This window comes from Sturnira hondurensis, unplaced genomic scaffold (assembly GCF_014824575.4).
Source record: "Sturnira hondurensis isolate 20B ecotype Veracruz unplaced genomic scaffold, ASM1482457v3 Scaffold0000867, whole genome shotgun sequence".
In the NCBI taxonomy this organism is placed as follows: Eukaryota; Metazoa; Chordata; class Mammalia; order Chiroptera; family Phyllostomidae; genus Sturnira; species Sturnira hondurensis.
The window spans coordinates 2,083,524-2,101,762 of NW_028073498.1; the positions used below are offsets into that span (position 1 = coordinate 2,083,524).

Below are 18,239 nucleotides of genomic sequence, written 5' to 3' on the forward strand. Positions count from 1 at the left end.
CTACACCAGCCAGGGCAGAAGGAGGGATCATTTTAATTCACTTTGTATCTCTAGCATTCAGAGGACTACATATAGGAGGAAAAAAGGGAAATTTGGTATTAAAACGTAGGCAGGGGAGTGGGGATTCTGGAATAGACAGTACCTGGGTCTGTCTATTCAGTAAAGCAGATTGCTGAAGTGGGAGAGGGTGACATGATGAACAGTGTTTCAGGAAAACAGGCAGCGGTGAGGAGGACAGACTGAAGTAGGTTGTGTGTAAAGTCCCAGGAATCAAACAAAGAGCTATATAGTTAGTAGGAAAGTTGAAGAGTACACATTTAAAAACACTAGAAAGGAGCTCTGGGCTAGTGTGACTCAGTGGACTGAGTGCCGGCCTATGAACCTAGAGGTCTCCGGTTCCATTCCCAGTCAGGGCACCTGCCTGGGTTGCAGGCCAGGTCCCCAGTAGAGGGTGTGCGAGAGGAAATTGATAGATGTATCTCTCACATTTTGATGTTTCTCTTCCTCTCTTCCCTTCTCTCTAAAAATAAAGTCTTAAAAAAAAGGACTAGAAAGGAAAGAATAAACACATCTCTAGCTTACAGTGACTAGAATGGAAAGCTGTTTCTCAGACAGAGGGCTCATCCCAACAGGAGAATATATTACCACTGAGCACTACTCAGGCAAGCATATACCTAACACTAGCAGGTTAGCCTCAGGGGACATTGTATTAAAATAAAAATAAAAATGCCAGAACTCAAACATCCGTAAGTACTCTCTTCTTTCCCTTGTTTTTAAACACATCTAGAGCACACAAACTTTTAAGAATGGAGCCCTGCCTGGGTGGCTCAGTTGGCTGGAGCACCATCCCACACACCGAAAAGCTGTAAGTGTGGTGGTTCCCGGTCAGGGCACACACCTAGGCTGCAGTTCTGACCCTCAGGTCGGGAGCACCCCCCTGACCCCCTTCTTTTTCTAACACAAATAAACATATGCTCAGGTGAGGATTAAAACAAAAAAAGAAATACACAAGTTCTTTGTTTAAGGAAATTTTTCTGATGCAGTGACACCAATATTCTTGCTCTAATAATTATATGATAAAAATTATATGAAAACTAACTATATCCTAAACTTCATTCTTTCTCTAAGAAACAAGGGCTTTTTAAAAAAGGCATAGTCTGAGTCCTTTTACTACATTTCTGAATCCTACTTAGTTCTCCTTTATCCTTGATAGGACCTGTACGACTTTCTTTCATGATGAAACTGTTACTGTACAGAGTGAGCGAAAGCATCCCCACCTTTGGTCAGCAACCAGGACTAATATTTTCTGTGACTCTGCCTTTTCACAGCCTCTGCTGCTCAGGGCGTGTGCTCGAAAACAGGTGCCTGAAAACAGGTGTCACCTTTGGAACTGACTTTCCACCAAATTTTAAGTTCACCAAATGCCGTGAGATTAATGTATTATCTTTTAATGTAATTAAGCCCACTGTTTTATGGTGATTTTGAATTTTATTAATTTATTGATTTAAGAGAGAAGGGTGGGAGGGAGGAGAGGGAGAAAGACAGGGGGGAGAAAGAGAAATGATGTGCTATTTCATTTACTTATGCATTTATTGGCTGATTCTTGTTATGTGCCCTGACTGAGGGATTGACCCTGCAACCTTGGTGTATTGGGACCACACTGACGCTCTAACCAACTGAGTTAATCTGGCTAGGGTTATGGTGGTTTTAGTGTTGGATGATTTTCATCATTCTCTCTCTTCACTACAGAGTATTTAAGAGAAAGGCTGGGCTTGGCAGCGAGTAACTCTTCCAAGCTAAGAACTGATGTTGGTGGCAGGGAGGGGATGGTGGTGGTGCCTGTGTGCTGATGAAAGCAGACTCATGCGACATCTTTGGCATGTGTTCCACAGGCTACTGCCCCAACCTCTTGGCCCACAAATTGTATAGTTTTTAAGGAATGTTGGGGAATCTTATTTGATATTAAATATGTCTCACATATAACATTAGAACAAATTAAAAATAGACACAGCAGTAGCAGAGCTACCATTTATTCAGTGCTTTCTATGCAAATTAATTTCCACAACCCCAAGAAGGCAGTAGGTATTATCTTCACTTTACAGATGAGGAAACTGAAGCTCAGTGAGGTAAAGGAACTTGCCCAAGGCACAGAGAAATTAAGTAAGGAAGCTAGGATTTGAATCCAGGTTTGTTTGACTTTATAACCTAAGGATTTTATTTTACTTTACTGTATTTTATTCATTTTTAGAGAGAGGAGAAGGGAGGGAGAAAGAGAGGGAGAGAAATACTGATGTATGAGAGAAACATCCATTGCCTCTTGCACGCCCCCAACTGGAGACCTAGCCGCAACCCAAGCATGTGTCCTGATCAGGAATGGAACTGACGACCTTTCCTTTTGTGGGACAATGCCCAACCCACTGAGCCCCATCATTCAGGGCAAAACCCAAGTTTTTATACCTTTACACTGTGATGTTACTTTCAAACTACTCAAGAAGCCCAGATAAGCTAAGTGCATCCCTTTATAAGAAATCTCAGGTCTACAGCTGATCCAAATCACGTAACTACAAAGGAAGATGGAAAATAATGCACTGACATGATGGTTTGGAGCTTGATGGCAAGATGGAGTCCATGGAAGGGAGTAACAGAAAGATTATGAACCCAGAAGAAAAAAAGACAGTTACAGCCCTGGCTGATGTGGCTCAGTGGATTGAGCGCCGGACTGTGAACCAAAGGGTTCACATTCCTGGTTCAATTCCCAGTTGGGGCATGTGCCTGGGTTGTGGACCGAGTCCCTGGTGGGGGATGCTTGAGAGGCAACTGCACATTGGTATTTCTCTCCCCTTCTTTCTCTCTCTCTCTCCCTTCCCCTCTCTGGAAATAAATAAAATCTTAAAAAAAAAAGAAGATAATAACAAGTGTTGGCGAGGATATGTAGAAATTCGAGCCCTGGCATATCCCTGGTGGAAATGTAACATGGTACAAATGCTTTGGAAAACAGTCTGGCAGTTCCTCAAAAAGCTAAACTTCTGACCTAGAAATGTCACTCCAAGTATACAAAAAAATGAAAACTTCTTTTCACACAAAATCTTGCGCACAAATGTTCATAGCAGCACTGTTCATAATAGCCCCAAAGTGGAACAACCCCATGTCTATCAACTGATGAATGGGTAAATAAAATGTGGTATGTTCATAAAATGAATTATTTGGAAATAAAAAAAGTAATGACACATGCTACAATACGGATGAGCCTTGAAAATACAATGCTAAGTAAAAGATGTCAGTCAGAAAGGGCTACAAATTGTATGAATCTGCGTATATGAAATGTTCAGCATAGGCACAGCTATTCTGTCAACATCTTTTTGACAGAGACAAAAAGATTAATGGCTGCCGGGGGCTGAACAGGAATGGGAAGATTAAAGGTTGATGAAAATGCCCTAAGCCCTGGCTGGTATGGCTGAGTGGGCTGACTGAGCACAACCAAAAGGTCACTGGTTGATTTCCGTCAGGGCACATGCCTGGATTGGGGACATGAAAGAGGCAACTGATTGATATTTCTCTTACACCTCGATGTTTGTCCCCTGCCCCTTTCTTCCTCCCTCCCCCTTTCTCTAGAAAATAAGTAAAATCTTAAAAAAAGAAAAGAAAGTGTTCTGAAATTGATTAAGATGATGGTTGCATATATTTGTGAATATACTAAAAATCACGGATTTGTATACTTCAAATGGGTGAACTGTATATGAATTTTACCTCAATAAAGCTATTAAGAAAGATTAAGGATGCTGGTAATGTACCTTTTTTTTAGGGATTTTATTCATTTATCTTTAGGGGGGAAGGGAAGGAAAGAGGGAGAGAAATATCAGTGTATGGTTGCCTCTCATGTGCCCCACGCTGGGAACTGGCCTGCAACCCAGACATGTGCCCTGACTGGGAATCAAACCGCAATCCCTTAGTTCGCAGGTCCGTGCTCAATCCACTGAGCTACACCAGCCAGGGCTGATAATGTACTTTTAAATGTATTAAAAAATAAGACAGATGTAGGATGGGGTAGATGGAAAGGTATGTGATAAAACAATATAGTAAAATGTAGAATCTAAGATGTAAGTGAATGGGCATTCACTGCACAATTTTTTTGAGTTTGCAGTGTGTTTGAAAGTAAAAAAGTAATAAACATCGGGGGAAAACGATTATAGTTGTTATAGCCAGGAACACTTGGGTTTAAGTCCTGGTTCCTGCTCATGAACTGCAGAACACAATTAAGAATTATCTAGAGAACTATGACTTTCTGAAAGTTACAGCTGTCACTGTGTAACTGAAATCCTCTTATACTTACACAAACAGTTGTGTTTGGGTTACCACAGTAAACACCTCCAATCAGCAGGAAACATCGGGGAGGAAACTGAGAAAGCCATAAACCTCGAGGCTTTTCCAAAATGTGATGAACAAAGAGGTTGGCAAGATGCCCTTAGTGTCTTGGAGTGTAGGTTTTCTGGGCTGCCTCAGTGCCTTGAAAGAACGTTACTGGCCTGTCATTATTAGAACACTTTCCCTATTTAGTTCACCTGGGTCATGGGGGTTTGACCCTCACCTCTCTTCACAAACTCACAGACCTGATCACACTTGCAAATTCCAGTCAACCATTTTTTCAGTGCCTATCAGACTTGGAGTGGTTTACGTGACCCACATGTGAGATTATGGCCCGAAAACAGGCTAACACGAAGAGCCCACTAAAAGTGATGTGGTATTATTTTGGGTGCAGAAGCATATATGGGGAGGAATTCAGGGTTCAATCTAAGCTACTTAATCACCATAAGCATCAAAACATCTAAACACTAGCACCCAAAATAACAAGAACAGTGGTAAGTACCCCCTCCCCACGCCTTTTCACATGTAACATCTGCCCCCAAGGAACAGATTCATGAGGACATTTCTACATTAATTCTCACCTTCTATTTCTCCAGGAAGTACCTTCAATTTATAATTAATAAATGGGAGGCCCTGGCTGTGGCTCAATGGATTGAATGGCAGAAACAAAGGGTTGCCAGTCGGAGGGCATGTGAGGCAACCATTTTTTAAATAAATAAAATCTTAAAAAAAAAAAAGAAAAGAAATGGGAGGCCAAGAAAGATGTAGTAAACTTTCTCTGTTAGTGAGGTGTAGTTAGGATCTGAACCACTAGGTTCATGCCTTTTATTTTTACTTTTTTTTTTACTGTTGCTTTAAAAAAAGTTTATTTATTTTATAGTGAGAGGGGAGGGAAGGGAGAAAGAGAGGGAGAGAAAACATTGATGTGTGAGAGATACATTGATCGGTTGTCTCCTGCACACCACCAACTGGGACCGGCCCACAGCCCAGGCATGTGTCCTAACAGGGAATTGAAACAGTGACCTTTCAGTTCACAGATTGGCACTCAATCCACTGAGCCACACCAGCCAAAGCTTTTTGTTGCTTTTTAAAAAACCTTTTTCCTACCGCGGCTGGAGTAGCTCAGGGGATTGAGCATGGGCCTGCGAACCACATGATCGCAGTTCGATTCCCAGTTAGGACACATGCCTGGGTTGCAGGCCAGTTCCCAACAGGGGACTCACGAGAGGCAACCATACATTGATATTTCTCTCCTTTTCTCCTTCACCTCCCCTCTAAAGATAAATAAATAAAATATTTAAAAAAAACACAAAAAAACCTTTTTCTTGCACTATTAGTCAAATACAAAATCTGAAGAATAAAAAAAGGAAGACAATGCTCATATTCCAGTTCCCACAGAATTCCCATTACTCCCATATTATTAATATTATAATCTCTTTTGCTTACTTTACTTGCTAGTGTTTACTTCCTGTCTGAATTCTAAAATGGAGAAGCCAGATACATAGGGAATTCATATAAAGAACATCTCTATCTTTTCATTAAATATTAACAACAAACCAAAGACTAGGAAGAAAAAAAGGGAAGGTCAATTGTATACAGCCTTTCATATGTGTTTTTTTTTTAAACCAAGAACTTCCTTGTAAGGGATTTTAATTTTAATTCCTTCGTCTGACCCTAAAGCCCTCTGGACATGAGAAGGAGGATTCCTGGAGTATGATTTTGACTGGCACATGTTTTTCATGGGACTCCGTCTGGAACACAAAGCAGCATGAGATTAGTAATCTCAGAGAATTTTTACTCGAAGGGCCTTCTTAAATCATTACAACTCAAAGGAAGCATAACCTAAATATGATTTGAGTGTAACTATTAGCAAACAGAAAGCCTTAACACTGTAGAATCTTGCTTAAGAAAGTAGGTTAGGTCATATTTGGACAGGTGAAATTCCTCCCCCCACCCCAGAGGCAAAACCTGCTCTACCTACAAAGTACTAAAACACATCTAGATTTTCTTGTAGGGGAACAATTTATAAGGAATACTGATCTTGAAAAAGTGTTTCTTCCACTGGATTAATGAACACAGCAGTCATGTTCCTAGATCAAAGATAAGCCAGGGCTCTTTTGGGCCAAGCTCCTAAGGAATGAGAAAATGGGTGAGTGTACTGGTTGGGAATGCTTCACCTAATGCAACCTTTGGGTGTGGCTCGAAAGCTTGGAGTCATCTCTGAGAACCAGTGGTGCTTCCCTAGTTGGATAATAGGTCATCATTAGGACAGGATGGGTGAAGAATCTTGTAGAGCAGGAATTAAGAGAAACAGAGAGAACTAGGTTCCAGGGCTGACACAGATAGGCAGCTACGGCAGCAAATTATTATTTCCCAAGTACTTGCCAGGGATCTAAGATAGCTTCTGCTAGTGTCTGACCAGAATGAAAACACACAGCTAGGGTAGCAGGTATGACGTGCAGTGGGGGCTTGAATACATTCTTGGCTAAACTGTGGAAAGTGAATTTTGCCTTGTACCTCTTCTTACCTCATTTGTGCCAAAGCCTGAAAAGAGGCTCAGAAACACTGAACTAGCCTTCAGTTGAAAAACAAAAAGCACAGAACCAGTCACCAGTTGACAATTAGTCCCCCAAACTTTCAGGGTAGTGCATCAATTTAAAGAGACAGCTGAATGCCTACAGTATATAGGGAATAGATAACAGCTAGAGGGACTTTCTGGGCAGTTTGGAGACTTGGTAATGACAGCTTTCTAACATCCTGGCACACCCCAGACCATAAGAGTTGCTTCCACACATATTATTTCATTTAATAATGTCGACAATCCTGTATGATAGGCATCATCTTGTTTTCACAGAAGAACTGAGGCTTAGATGAGTAACATAAGGTCACACAGCTAATTAGTGTCAGAACTGGCAAGTAAATCCAGGCTCCTCTAACCTCAATTCATTAATAAATTTTTTTTCTCCCTTTCTCCCCTACTCCAAGCTTCCCCTTTCCTCTTTTCCCTCATTACCTCTTTAGTGGCTAAACTGGGAGAAGCTCATCTGTAAATCTCTTTTATGAAAGGAACTTACCTTTCCTAACAGCATCTCCTAATTAAACTTTTTTCTCTTATAAACAATGAGCTAATTTGGGCCACTATTTTCGGTTTCTCTTTCAAACTTCTTGGCCAAACCTAGTCTACACATCCTCTGGAGATTCTCCAATCAATTTACTAGATGACAAACAGGGCTACAACCTGGAATAAAGGGGCTAACATAGCTACATCTGTCCTATGCCCAGTGCTAATTAAATAAAGTAAAACTATATTTAAACAACAGTTTGTTTGGCTAGAGCCCCACTGGCCTATGTGGAACAAGGCTGACTGAGTGAGTGAGCCTAGTTACTGACCGGTCTGCACGTGGTGACTGCTCCTGGCGACTGCCTCCCTCTGTATTTTTACTCTGATGACTCAGTGCAATTTAAAATATCTCTGGGCTTAATACAATCTCAAAAGCCAGTTTTCAAAGGGCAGTAATCCCCTTAAAATAGAAGTATTCAAAATGGCATTACTGTTCGTCAACACTAGAAGGGTTTTTAGCCTGCCCTACATGATAATGCTTTATGTAGGTAGTAGCTGAATATGATCCTGGGTCAGATCCTCTAAGGGAAAAACTATAAAAGGAACCTGTAAAACTGTTCATAAATTGTTTTTCTCGTTCTCTTCTGTTTTCAAAGCATTTTGCCTCAGCTGAATTTTTTCCTGCAGTTATTCATTAATACTCATTCATATTATACTCACTAGGGAAACAGGACTAGTCCTCCAGTTTTTAAACAGCAAATTAAATGTTAGAACCATTTTACTGTGTAATCTGGCAAAAGTCACTTTACCTTTCTAGGCCTCAGTGTACTCATTTGTAGAACAAGATTAAACTAGATACCTGACGGCTCCTTCTATCTCTGCAGTACTAAGCGGACCCCATTGCCACCAACCTATCTGCAATAATATTTTAACAGATGAAGAGACTACCAAGACAAGAAGAACCTGAAGTCAGTCCAGATCCCATCACTAAAAAAATGTTTAAATCCTGCTTCCTACCTTCCCAAAATACATAATCTCACTCATATTTGAGTGTCTAATGCAAAGCTCAAAATCTAAACTCCTAGTTATTAGTTCAAAGTTGGAGTGGAGTTTAGATTGAAGCTCTGCTACAATGGCTTCCAGGGCTAAGTGCATGTGGGTGGCTGAAGTACTATCCAGTCTGGCATAATTATGTGAGTGGAGAGAGAGAGTGGGGGTGGGGGGAGAGGGAGGGAGGGAGGGAGACACACACACACACACACACACACACACACACACACACAGACACAGACTGACTGTCCTCTGTAGGCTCCTTAATGCTTCTCATTATTCCAGAGCAAGCAGACAGTCTTGACCAAAAATCCTAACCTGGAACTACTTACTCACTGAGTGAGTGACATTGCTGAGAAGCGGCTCTGGAAAGAGGAGAGTAAGAACGGGAATGGAGGTTTCTTTAAGTAGAGATCCCCTGTGACCTAACTACACTATTGTTCTAGCTTGAGGAAACTTTCCAGAGCTTGTGCACATATAAAATTTTCTAAAATGTTAATAGTGACTTTTTAGTGAAACACATACTTTGACCTGTAAAAGGTCCAAAACCCACTGTCAGTGCAGTTAAGGACTCTTCTTCTTTTTAAAGATTTTATTTATTTTTCTTTAGAGGGGAAGGGAAGGAGAGAGGGAGAAAAATACTAATGTATGTGAGTACATTAGTATTGTGAGCCTCTTGTGAGTCCCCTGCTGGGAACTGGCCTGCAACCCAGGCATGTGCCCTGACTGGGAATCGAACTTCAATCCTTTGACTCGCAGGCCTGCGCTCAAACCACTGAGCCAGCCAGGGCAAGGCTTCCTCTTATAGCTAGACTATTAACTAGTCTTTCAGTCACAGGGAATTTTAGGAGTAAGCTTGGAAATAAAGCAAACCTGGCCTGATACGAGAAGAACACTGGCTTTGGAGTCAGATAAAACTGGGTTTGGTTCCTGGCTTCACCACTTACCAAGCAAACAAACTTCAACAAATTTTAAAACTCCACTGGATTTAAATTTCCTTATCTGTAAAATGGGGATAATACAGTCCAACTGCAGGGCTATTGTGAGGATTAGCAAATACAGGGTCTGTAGCAAATAGCGCCCCTTTTTTAAAATTACAAAATCATAAGCAAGTAATTCTGTAACATAACAATATCACACTCAAGCCCACCATATGACACTTTAGGTGAAGTGTTCAAATTAAAACTATAAATTATTATACCCATATTATTATCCTATCACCTACACTCAAGCAGGCCTTACTTCTTCCAGACCCTGCATATGGAGAGCAGCAAGCACTGGGCATATCACAGGAGTTTAGTAAATGCCGACATGGTAGTGTCCTCCTCCCCATCCCTTAAATAACAAGCAGCAACACTGTGTATGGCCTCCCTCCTGTCAACTGAGCTAATCGGTAAAATAAAGCAAAGCATAGAAAATAACCAGAAATGCATCTAGAGTATCCATGTATGCATTAACTGGTTCTTGATCAGAGAGGAGCCCCTACGTCCATTCATAGCCTACTTCCTTCCTAGACAAAAGGACAAGCTATAGGAGAGTAGAAATAGAAATTACTGGTTGGCCAAAAAGTCCATTATATTTTTTCTGTAAAATAAAAGACACATTTTTCATTTTCACCAATAACTTTATTGATTTGGATATTTTGAGTATGTTGGCTATCTCCCATTATTGGCTTCTAGTAGGTAGAAACCAGGGATCCTGCTAAACATTTCCCAATACATAAGACAGCCCCACTGCAAAGAATTATCTGGCCAGAATGTCAATAGTACAAGAAACTTTGCAAATTACTTTTGACACATTCAATCAGTCATAGCACCTTTTCACAGCACTGCATAAATCTTTTATTGTGTTTCAGTTGTTTTTACCTTTCTTGAAATAACAAAGCATAATACACCAAAAATGTATATTTCCTTCCATCTTCAATATTAAAATGGCTGCACAAAATTCAACAATTTTGATAATTTTTTAAAAAAATGAACACTCTGGTTTCTCTTCAGATCATATAAGTATTTCAACTTTTAAAAAATGTACCCTGATATGACAGCTATCACAATACAATCTAACAAAACTGTTTTGAATGAAGTCAAAGACAACAAGCACTGTTAGAGCCATCGTATGGAAAAAACCAAATGAACTGTTTGGCTAACCCAATAGTAAAGAGACTTCTGTAGGCAGCTCAGTAATAGTGTGGAGGAGATATGGAAAGGGGAAAAAACAAGCCACAAAAAGTAGACAAAAGAACTTTATAAAAAGTGTGTAGGACTGTTTACTATAGAGGCAAGTAACTTTACACTATAACGTAAAAAGTTCTGGTGCTTAAAAGAGTAAGATTCAATCTGCGGGAAAAATTTCACTTACGTGAAACAGTTCAAAGACCCACAAAATTAGACAGATTTACTGTATAAAGGAACATGTAATGAAGGAGAAATCGCTGACTGTTCTGGACTTGTAATACTGATGCAACACAGCAGTTCAGAAAGCCTGTGACGTTTCCACTGCCTTTCTCGGAGGGAAAGGCTTTCTTCCTTCAAAATTCTGTTTTAAGTAAAGACTATTCTAAAGTTGAAGTGATATGACAAAAATCAAATTACACATTATATTATGTCTTTCCTGCCTCCCAGGTTTCAGCTATTTTTTTTTAAAAGATTTTATTTATTTATTTTTAGAGGGAAGGGAAGTGAGGGAGAGAAACACCAATGTGTGGTTACCTCTTGTGTGCCCCCCACCAGGGACCTGGCCTGTGCCCTGACTGAGAACTGAACTGGTGACCCTTTGGTTTGTAGGCCAGCACTCATCCACTGAGCCACACCAGCCAGGGCTGAATTATTTGAAATTGATACAAAGGTTGGCCTTAGGAGACCTGTTTTTCCTCTCTAATTTTTTCACATTGGCCTACATCTGACTTGAAGACATATCAACTCTATATGAATTTTAAACTCTAGAAGAATGTAAAAACCAGAATTTGTCCATTTAAAATAAAAGGGTTGAAGCAGGCAATTGGTTTTTCAAGCAACTGACTACGGAACATCCAGGTCTCCATGATTCAGAGGGGTGTATTATAATAGCAGCAGTAGCAGCTGCTACTTAACATCAACAGAATACTTACTGGGCTGGGCACCAAGCTAAGTGCTTTACATAAATTAGTTCATTTAAATGTCACAGTTACCTTATGAAGGACTATTATTTTCCTGGAAACCAGGACTTAGGAATATAAGAAACTTGCCCAGTTTTCAAGATTAGTAACTGGCAGAACTATAATTTGAACTTAAGAGTTAGGTATCATATGGTACAAAAGGCCAGGTGTTTTTTTATCTTTTGGAGTCCATTTAAATATTTGTTAGCTTGCTCACTGCTTTAGATATTGTCTTCTACATATATTAAAGTATGTACAAAACACTGAATTAAGAAAAGTAATGTATTTGCTTTTAGAACTTCACTTCTCTCACCCACACTTACTTCTCTTTTCTTTTCCCATAAGTTCTTATTAGAACTGAAGGACTGAAGAGTGAAGATCAGAGGTGGGGCTGAATTACTGATTAGTATCTTCACATGTGAAAGAGTTCGTAAGTCCTTTCAGAGATAACCGATACAGGTGAATAATTTGTTTCAGGCCCCTGAGATTATCTCATAAAAGTAAACTTAAAAAAATCAATTAAAAATAAGAGAGGTGAAAGGGACCTTAAGAAATTGTTCAACCTTTGATGTAGTAGAATTACTGAGGATTCCCTCTGGTTAGTAACTGGGACAAAAGCAGAACTCACATCTTTTAAGACCTAACCCAACCTGTGGCTCCCATAAGATCAGCCCTTAATCTGTGTATCAGTGAGGTGGTCTGTCTCTGGTTGACAAAGTTTGGATCTACGTCCTCCATAGGGGATATTTTTTCTATCTGCATGTGATAGAAACAAGGGGAAAAGACATACATTTGGAGCTCAACTAAAAGTGGTCTAATATGAATATGGAATATTCATTCACATGGAGTTTACTATTAAGTATTATATGCAGTATAATATGAAACAAAAAAGATATTAGCTTCTACCTTTAGCATGGATTATAACTCAATGCATTTAGCCCTTTGGGAATTTTCTAACTATTGTAGGGCCATTTCACATGTTTTAGTCCACTCCCATTCAAATGCTTGCCAATCCATACTAGAGGTAACAGACATGCTTATCTGGATTTACTTCTAGTCTACTCTTTCTACATCAACTGCCTAGGTAAATGTGCTTAAGGCCAAATATCTGCAGGGTTCATTACATTTTGGCCGGGTTTTATCTGTGATTTATACAGACTTCAGAGGGTTATAACAGATCTTTTGAATTCAATGTAGTACAGCTATAGATTGAACTGACTTGTGATTCTGTGATAGTGAATGAATGAATGAATGAATGAATAGCCTCAGAAAATTTGGGATTCACTTGAAAGTCTTAAACTGAAATGGAAGACTGGAGAGGTACAATAACTGCCACCCTTCTGCTACAAAGCTTCATTGGTGTGTGATCTTGGGAGTCATTTAATTTTGCTGTGCCTGTCTTTTGCACTCAATGATAGGATCATGTTCAGTCATCAGATGACACATCTAAAGTGCTCTGGACATTCCAGGGAAAGGCACTCCACAAAGATCTTTAAAAGTCACCACTCACATCCAAAAGAAAGGGAACCCCAACCATAATTTAGGATTTTAATTCCATATAACTTACCTATATCGCTCTTCCTGTAAGGCCTGCATTATTAATGAATAGTCCCTCTGATAATGTTCCTTGAGGGTTTCAAAGGATTCCTCTAGTCTGGCCTGGGTTTCCCGGATCTCCTGGATCTCGTGTAGTAGTGCATCAAATCCTGAGCTCTGCATGTCCAGGGTATTTGTTTTGGAGCTAGATGCTCCTACAGCAACGCCTCCAGTGGTGCTGTTGGCTCCTACTGAGCCTGAAGTGGCACTGGAACAATCTTCCTCACTACCATATTTTGGGCTTGACTGGAAGTTTGAAATCACTCCTAAAGCCTTGCCCCCATCATCCACTTGCCCTTCTTCTAAAGAGTCCTTCAGGTTAGGAATGTTGTCTGCGCTGCCAAATTTATTCCGAATTAGTGAGGCAATCTCTCTGGGCTTTGAGACCACGGCTCCTGCTGCTGAATGGGTTGCCTGGGAGAAGCTGGAAAGTCCACCTTTGACACTGTCTACCACACCTTCACTGAAGCCAGTCACCTTTGCTCCCACGTCCTTCAAACCCTGGTGCATGTCCCTGAAGACATCCTTTGGCTGCCGGGGAATCCCATTCTGTTCCACTTCCCGGAGCTTCCGGTGGTAGTGCTCAAGCTTCTTTTGTAACTGGAGGATGGTTTGGGCAGATTTCTGGTTCTTTTTCTCAAAGACCTGCTTGATGCGGGCGGCCTGCTGCTTATCTGCGCTGTTGGCAAGCTTCAAGTACTCAGCAACGTTGTCATCCCGGGCTGTTTGTGCAATCTTAATCTGTTCTGTGAGCTTCAAGATCTTCTGCTGCAGGTGAGCGATAGCAGCCTTTGTTCGCTGAGGGTCTGGTGTTCCATCCACAGAGTCTGTGTGGATGCTGCCATCAGTGCTGGAGGCCACTGCACTGGAAGTCTGGGCGAGGCTGCTTACTTCCAACCGCTCAATCTGGCAGAAAAGCAAGAGGTGGATGCATGTTAAAAGGAGCCCAAGAGGAATACTACTTCTCTAGAACCAATGGGCCAGCCAAGTATACTTTGCTTTAAGCAAAACAGATGTATGAAACAAGATTTGCACAAGATGTAAACTGGGGTATTTTTCTTTTGGTAGAGAATTTAGTATATAAAAATCATTTTAGTATTCAGACATCACTGTAATTCCAACCTGTGTTCTCAGACCATAGTCATCTGACAATGTTGGTGAGAAGAGGTATTTTACTGGCTAGATATGAAAATCCATTTTTTTATCACAGTAGTTTTTTTGTCCCAATCATGTCAAGGGTGACAGAATTTGTCTCTATTATAAAAGGGACACATGAATAGCTGGAGACCAGTGTAGGTAGCAAAGAGAAGGTACTGATGAAAACGGCAAAGATGACTGTGGTATACTCTTGAGAGTTAAAATCTCAAAACACAAATCCCCAACACTGTGATAAACTTGGGCAACATATATGAACATTAGGGACAGTAAAGGTAAGTAAGTAAACAAGTCAATGACTAAATTCAGGCCTTCTGGAGGCCAAATATTGTCAGTTCCATCCAGGAAACATTTACTGTTAGGAAAGGGACTCTAACACACACAAGGACTACTCTTTCACATGGGCGAGCACCATTCCAAACAGTTGAAGACATGCTGCTCAGATCTGAAAACTTAAACTATCATACTTCAAAAGCTGTTAGCCAAAGCAGGGGGCAGGTTAGTTCTAACTCAGGAGAAATCCTTCAACAAGTTGCAACTGGGTGTGGCCTGTGGCGCTGAATTGAGAGTAGGGCCTATGTTAAAAGGCTTCAGACACTGTTTTCTAGTGAGCAGTAACAGAAATAATAAAATAACCACCCCAGGGTCATAAAAATGCCCAGTAAGAATGTCCAAATACAAATTTACCATCCTGGAGATTTAAGAGCACACCCTTTTCCTTGCTTCCCCATCCCTAATCTATCAGGAGCAGCACTTTACTAAAAAGAACTACATATAGGTTACCTACATATAGGTTACCCTCGTATTAAAAAAAGTTGACATTTTTGTGATGACAGTAATATACTAATTCTGAAATACTCATGAAATACTAATAATTAACTTGCCAGTCTAGACAGGCATTTTCTTTTTTTCATCTTGGTTGTACCTCCTCAGTTTGCCATCTGAACAGAATTATGCCGATCTCTAACTCTAAAACACAGTTCATCACCAGATTCAATACATTACTTTTTATGGAAATAAAAACAATATTATTTTCTTTTTAGATGAACACTTAAGAAATATATGCCTTTAAATAAAGTCAAAATGTAATTTAAAACTGAAATGAATAATACAATGACATCATATTCCACTAATAAAAGAGAATATCCAGAAGAGTTAGGGGCTAGCACAATAACTGTTTTGCACCACTTCCTCCATCTGCCCCATTCATTTAGGTACATGCTAAGAAGCAATGAAAGGACCAGAGAGCTGCCAGAAGGGAGGAGGAGTCAACTCCCAGATAATCAGGTTGCCTAGAGTTTAAGCAGCAGCTCCTGGAAGCCTCCTCTCTTTAGTGCCTTAAGTTCACACTCTCTTAGGTTGTACAGGGTTCCCACTATGTGATTTTCTTTCTAAATGGGCTTCCATACCCCATAACTACAGTATGTAATATGATCTTGACTGTGTAGTTAATGCTTGGTAGTTCAAAATCTACCATAATATAAAACTGGAAGGCAAATATGACTTACTATCAGATCCAACACCATCAGCTTATGTATGGTCTCATTTTCTTAGGTTGTTATTCATTTGAATATTAACTTACGTACAATCTTTTATCTGAAGAAATAATAGATATGGAAAATCAAATTTAACTATTACTCTTGGAGGATAAAAATTGACTATCCTGGTGAAAAGATGGCTTTTAGTCTAGAATCAAGATTTTAATACATCTCTAGAATTGATTTTCAGTCAAGGTGGTGGCATAAACACGACTCGCCCCCTTGTACAACCTCATCAAAATTACAACTAAACCATAGAACAATGAACTGTCATTCAGAACTGTCAGAAATTGAACTGAATGGAAATTCTACAACTATGGAATTCAAGGAGAAACCACATCAAGACTGGCAGGAGGTGTGGAGACATGGAACAGGCTGGTCCCTCACATACGTGTGCCAGATAAAAATCAGGAGGGATATCTCAGGACTGAAGAATTCTAGCCTCACAGTAGCCCCTCTAGCCCAAGATTCCAGTGCCAGGAAGATAAGTTTCCATAACTTCTGGCTGTAAAAAACAGTGGGGATTGAGGCTGTGGAAGATAGGAACTGCTAGAACCCCAAGCAGTTTCTCTTAAATGAGCCATGCACAGAATTACTCAGGCTCAATCCATCTGAGATGCAGTGCTGGGCAACAGATTGAAAGGCATGAAACATATGGGGAGGAACTGAATTGTCCAGCATCAGGATGGGAATGGGGAGCAGCTTTTTCCCAGATAAAAGTGCTGGCACAGGCCACTGTTCCTTTGCTCAGCCCTTCCCCCACAAAGCCAGCAGGTAGGCGCCAGATCTGACACTCCATCAAACTGGCTCACACTGTTTGCTCCATCTGGCAATTCCCTGAGGCCTTATCCCACCCAATTTCAGGCCCACCCATGCTGTTTCCAGTGGCTTTTCCATATGAATGGCTTGTCTTGGCCAATGCTTCAGATTTTCCTAAATTCTCTCAAACAGGATCTGGCTTTGGTGAGCCCTGCACCTCTCATTAAGTTGCCCCAGGCCAGGTACTAGCAGTAGTTGATGGTCACAGCAAGGCCTCTCCTGGGTACCTCCAAGCCTAGCACAAGTAGCAGCCATCTGCAGATTGCTTTGTAGCTAATGCTGCGTGACCTCAGACAACACAAGTGGTGGCTGACCTTGGATGTGCCAACAGCAATCAAGACTCAACTACAAGAAGAGTGTATACACAGCATACACAGTGGATGCACCTTGAGTACCCAGCTTGGGTAATAAGGGAGTCTGTGCCACTGGACCCTACAGGACACCTACTACATTAGGTTACTCTTTCAAGCCTGGCAGACATAGTATCTCTATCTGATACATAAATACAAACACAGAAAGGTTGCAAAAATGAGGAGATAAAGAAATATGGCCCAAATGAAAGAAGAGAACAAAACCCCAGATAAAAAACTAAACAAAATGGAGATAAGCAATCTATCGGATGCAGAGTTCAAAATACTGGTTATAAGAATGCTCATGGGATCTAGTGAGGACCTCAGCTGTGTAAAAAAATATCCAGTCAGAAACAAAAGATACACTAATTAAAGAACAATTTGGAGAAACAACAGCAGAGTGGATGAAGATAAGAATCAAATCAATGATATGGAACATAAGGAGGCAAAAAACAACCAATCAGAACAACAACAAAAGATCCGCCCCCCCCCCCCCGAAAACGAGGATAATGTAAGCAGCCTTTGGGATAACTTTAAATATATGAACATTGGCATTATATGGGTGCCAGAGGAGAAAAGAAAGAGCAAGAAACTGGAAATCTATTTGAAAAAACAATGAAAGGAAATTTCCCCAACTTGGTGAAGGAAATAGGCATATACCGTATTTTCGGACTATAAGATGTACACTTCCCCTGAAATTTGGGAGGAATAATAGTTGTTAGTACTGCCTGTTGAGTTTTGTTTACATTTACATTGGTGAAATACTATGTTATTTATGTTATTAAATATTTTATTACATTTTTTGCTACAATTTTTTTTCTATTTTCCTCTAAAACCTGGGTGCATCTTATGGTCCAAAAAAATGTAGGTAAGTCCAGGAAGCAGAGTCCCAAACAAGATGGATGCAAAGGGGTCCACTCCAAGACACATCATAATTAAAATGCCAAAGGTTAAAGATAAAGAGAATCTTAAAAGCAGCAAGAGAAAAGCAGTTCCCTACAAGAGGGCCCCCAGAAGACTGTCAGCTGATTTCTTAAAACAAAACAAAACCACCCCCCCCCAAAATAAAATAAAAAATTTCCAAAAAGCTTTGCAGGTTAGAAGGGATTTGCAAGAAATATTCAAAGTGATGAAAAACAAGGACCTACAACCAAGACTATTCTATCCAGCAAAGC

At 40.4% G+C, this 18,239-nt stretch overlaps 1 protein-coding gene across 8 annotated transcripts in view; it reads right to left on the reverse strand.

The window, feature by feature from the left end:
- Positions 1 to 18,239, reverse strand: part of TMCC1 (transmembrane and coiled-coil domain family 1) — a 191,050-nt gene that overhangs the window by 7,899 nt on the left and 164,912 nt on the right. For all 8 annotated transcript variants that reach the window (XM_037051081.1, XM_037051085.1, XM_037051084.1 and 5 more), the window contains one exon: positions 13,174 to 14,108. In XM_037051081.1, coding sequence (XP_036906976.1) covers positions 13,174 to 14,108 — 935 coding nt within the window. The remainder of the gene's footprint in view (positions 1 to 13,173; positions 14,109 to 18,239) is intronic.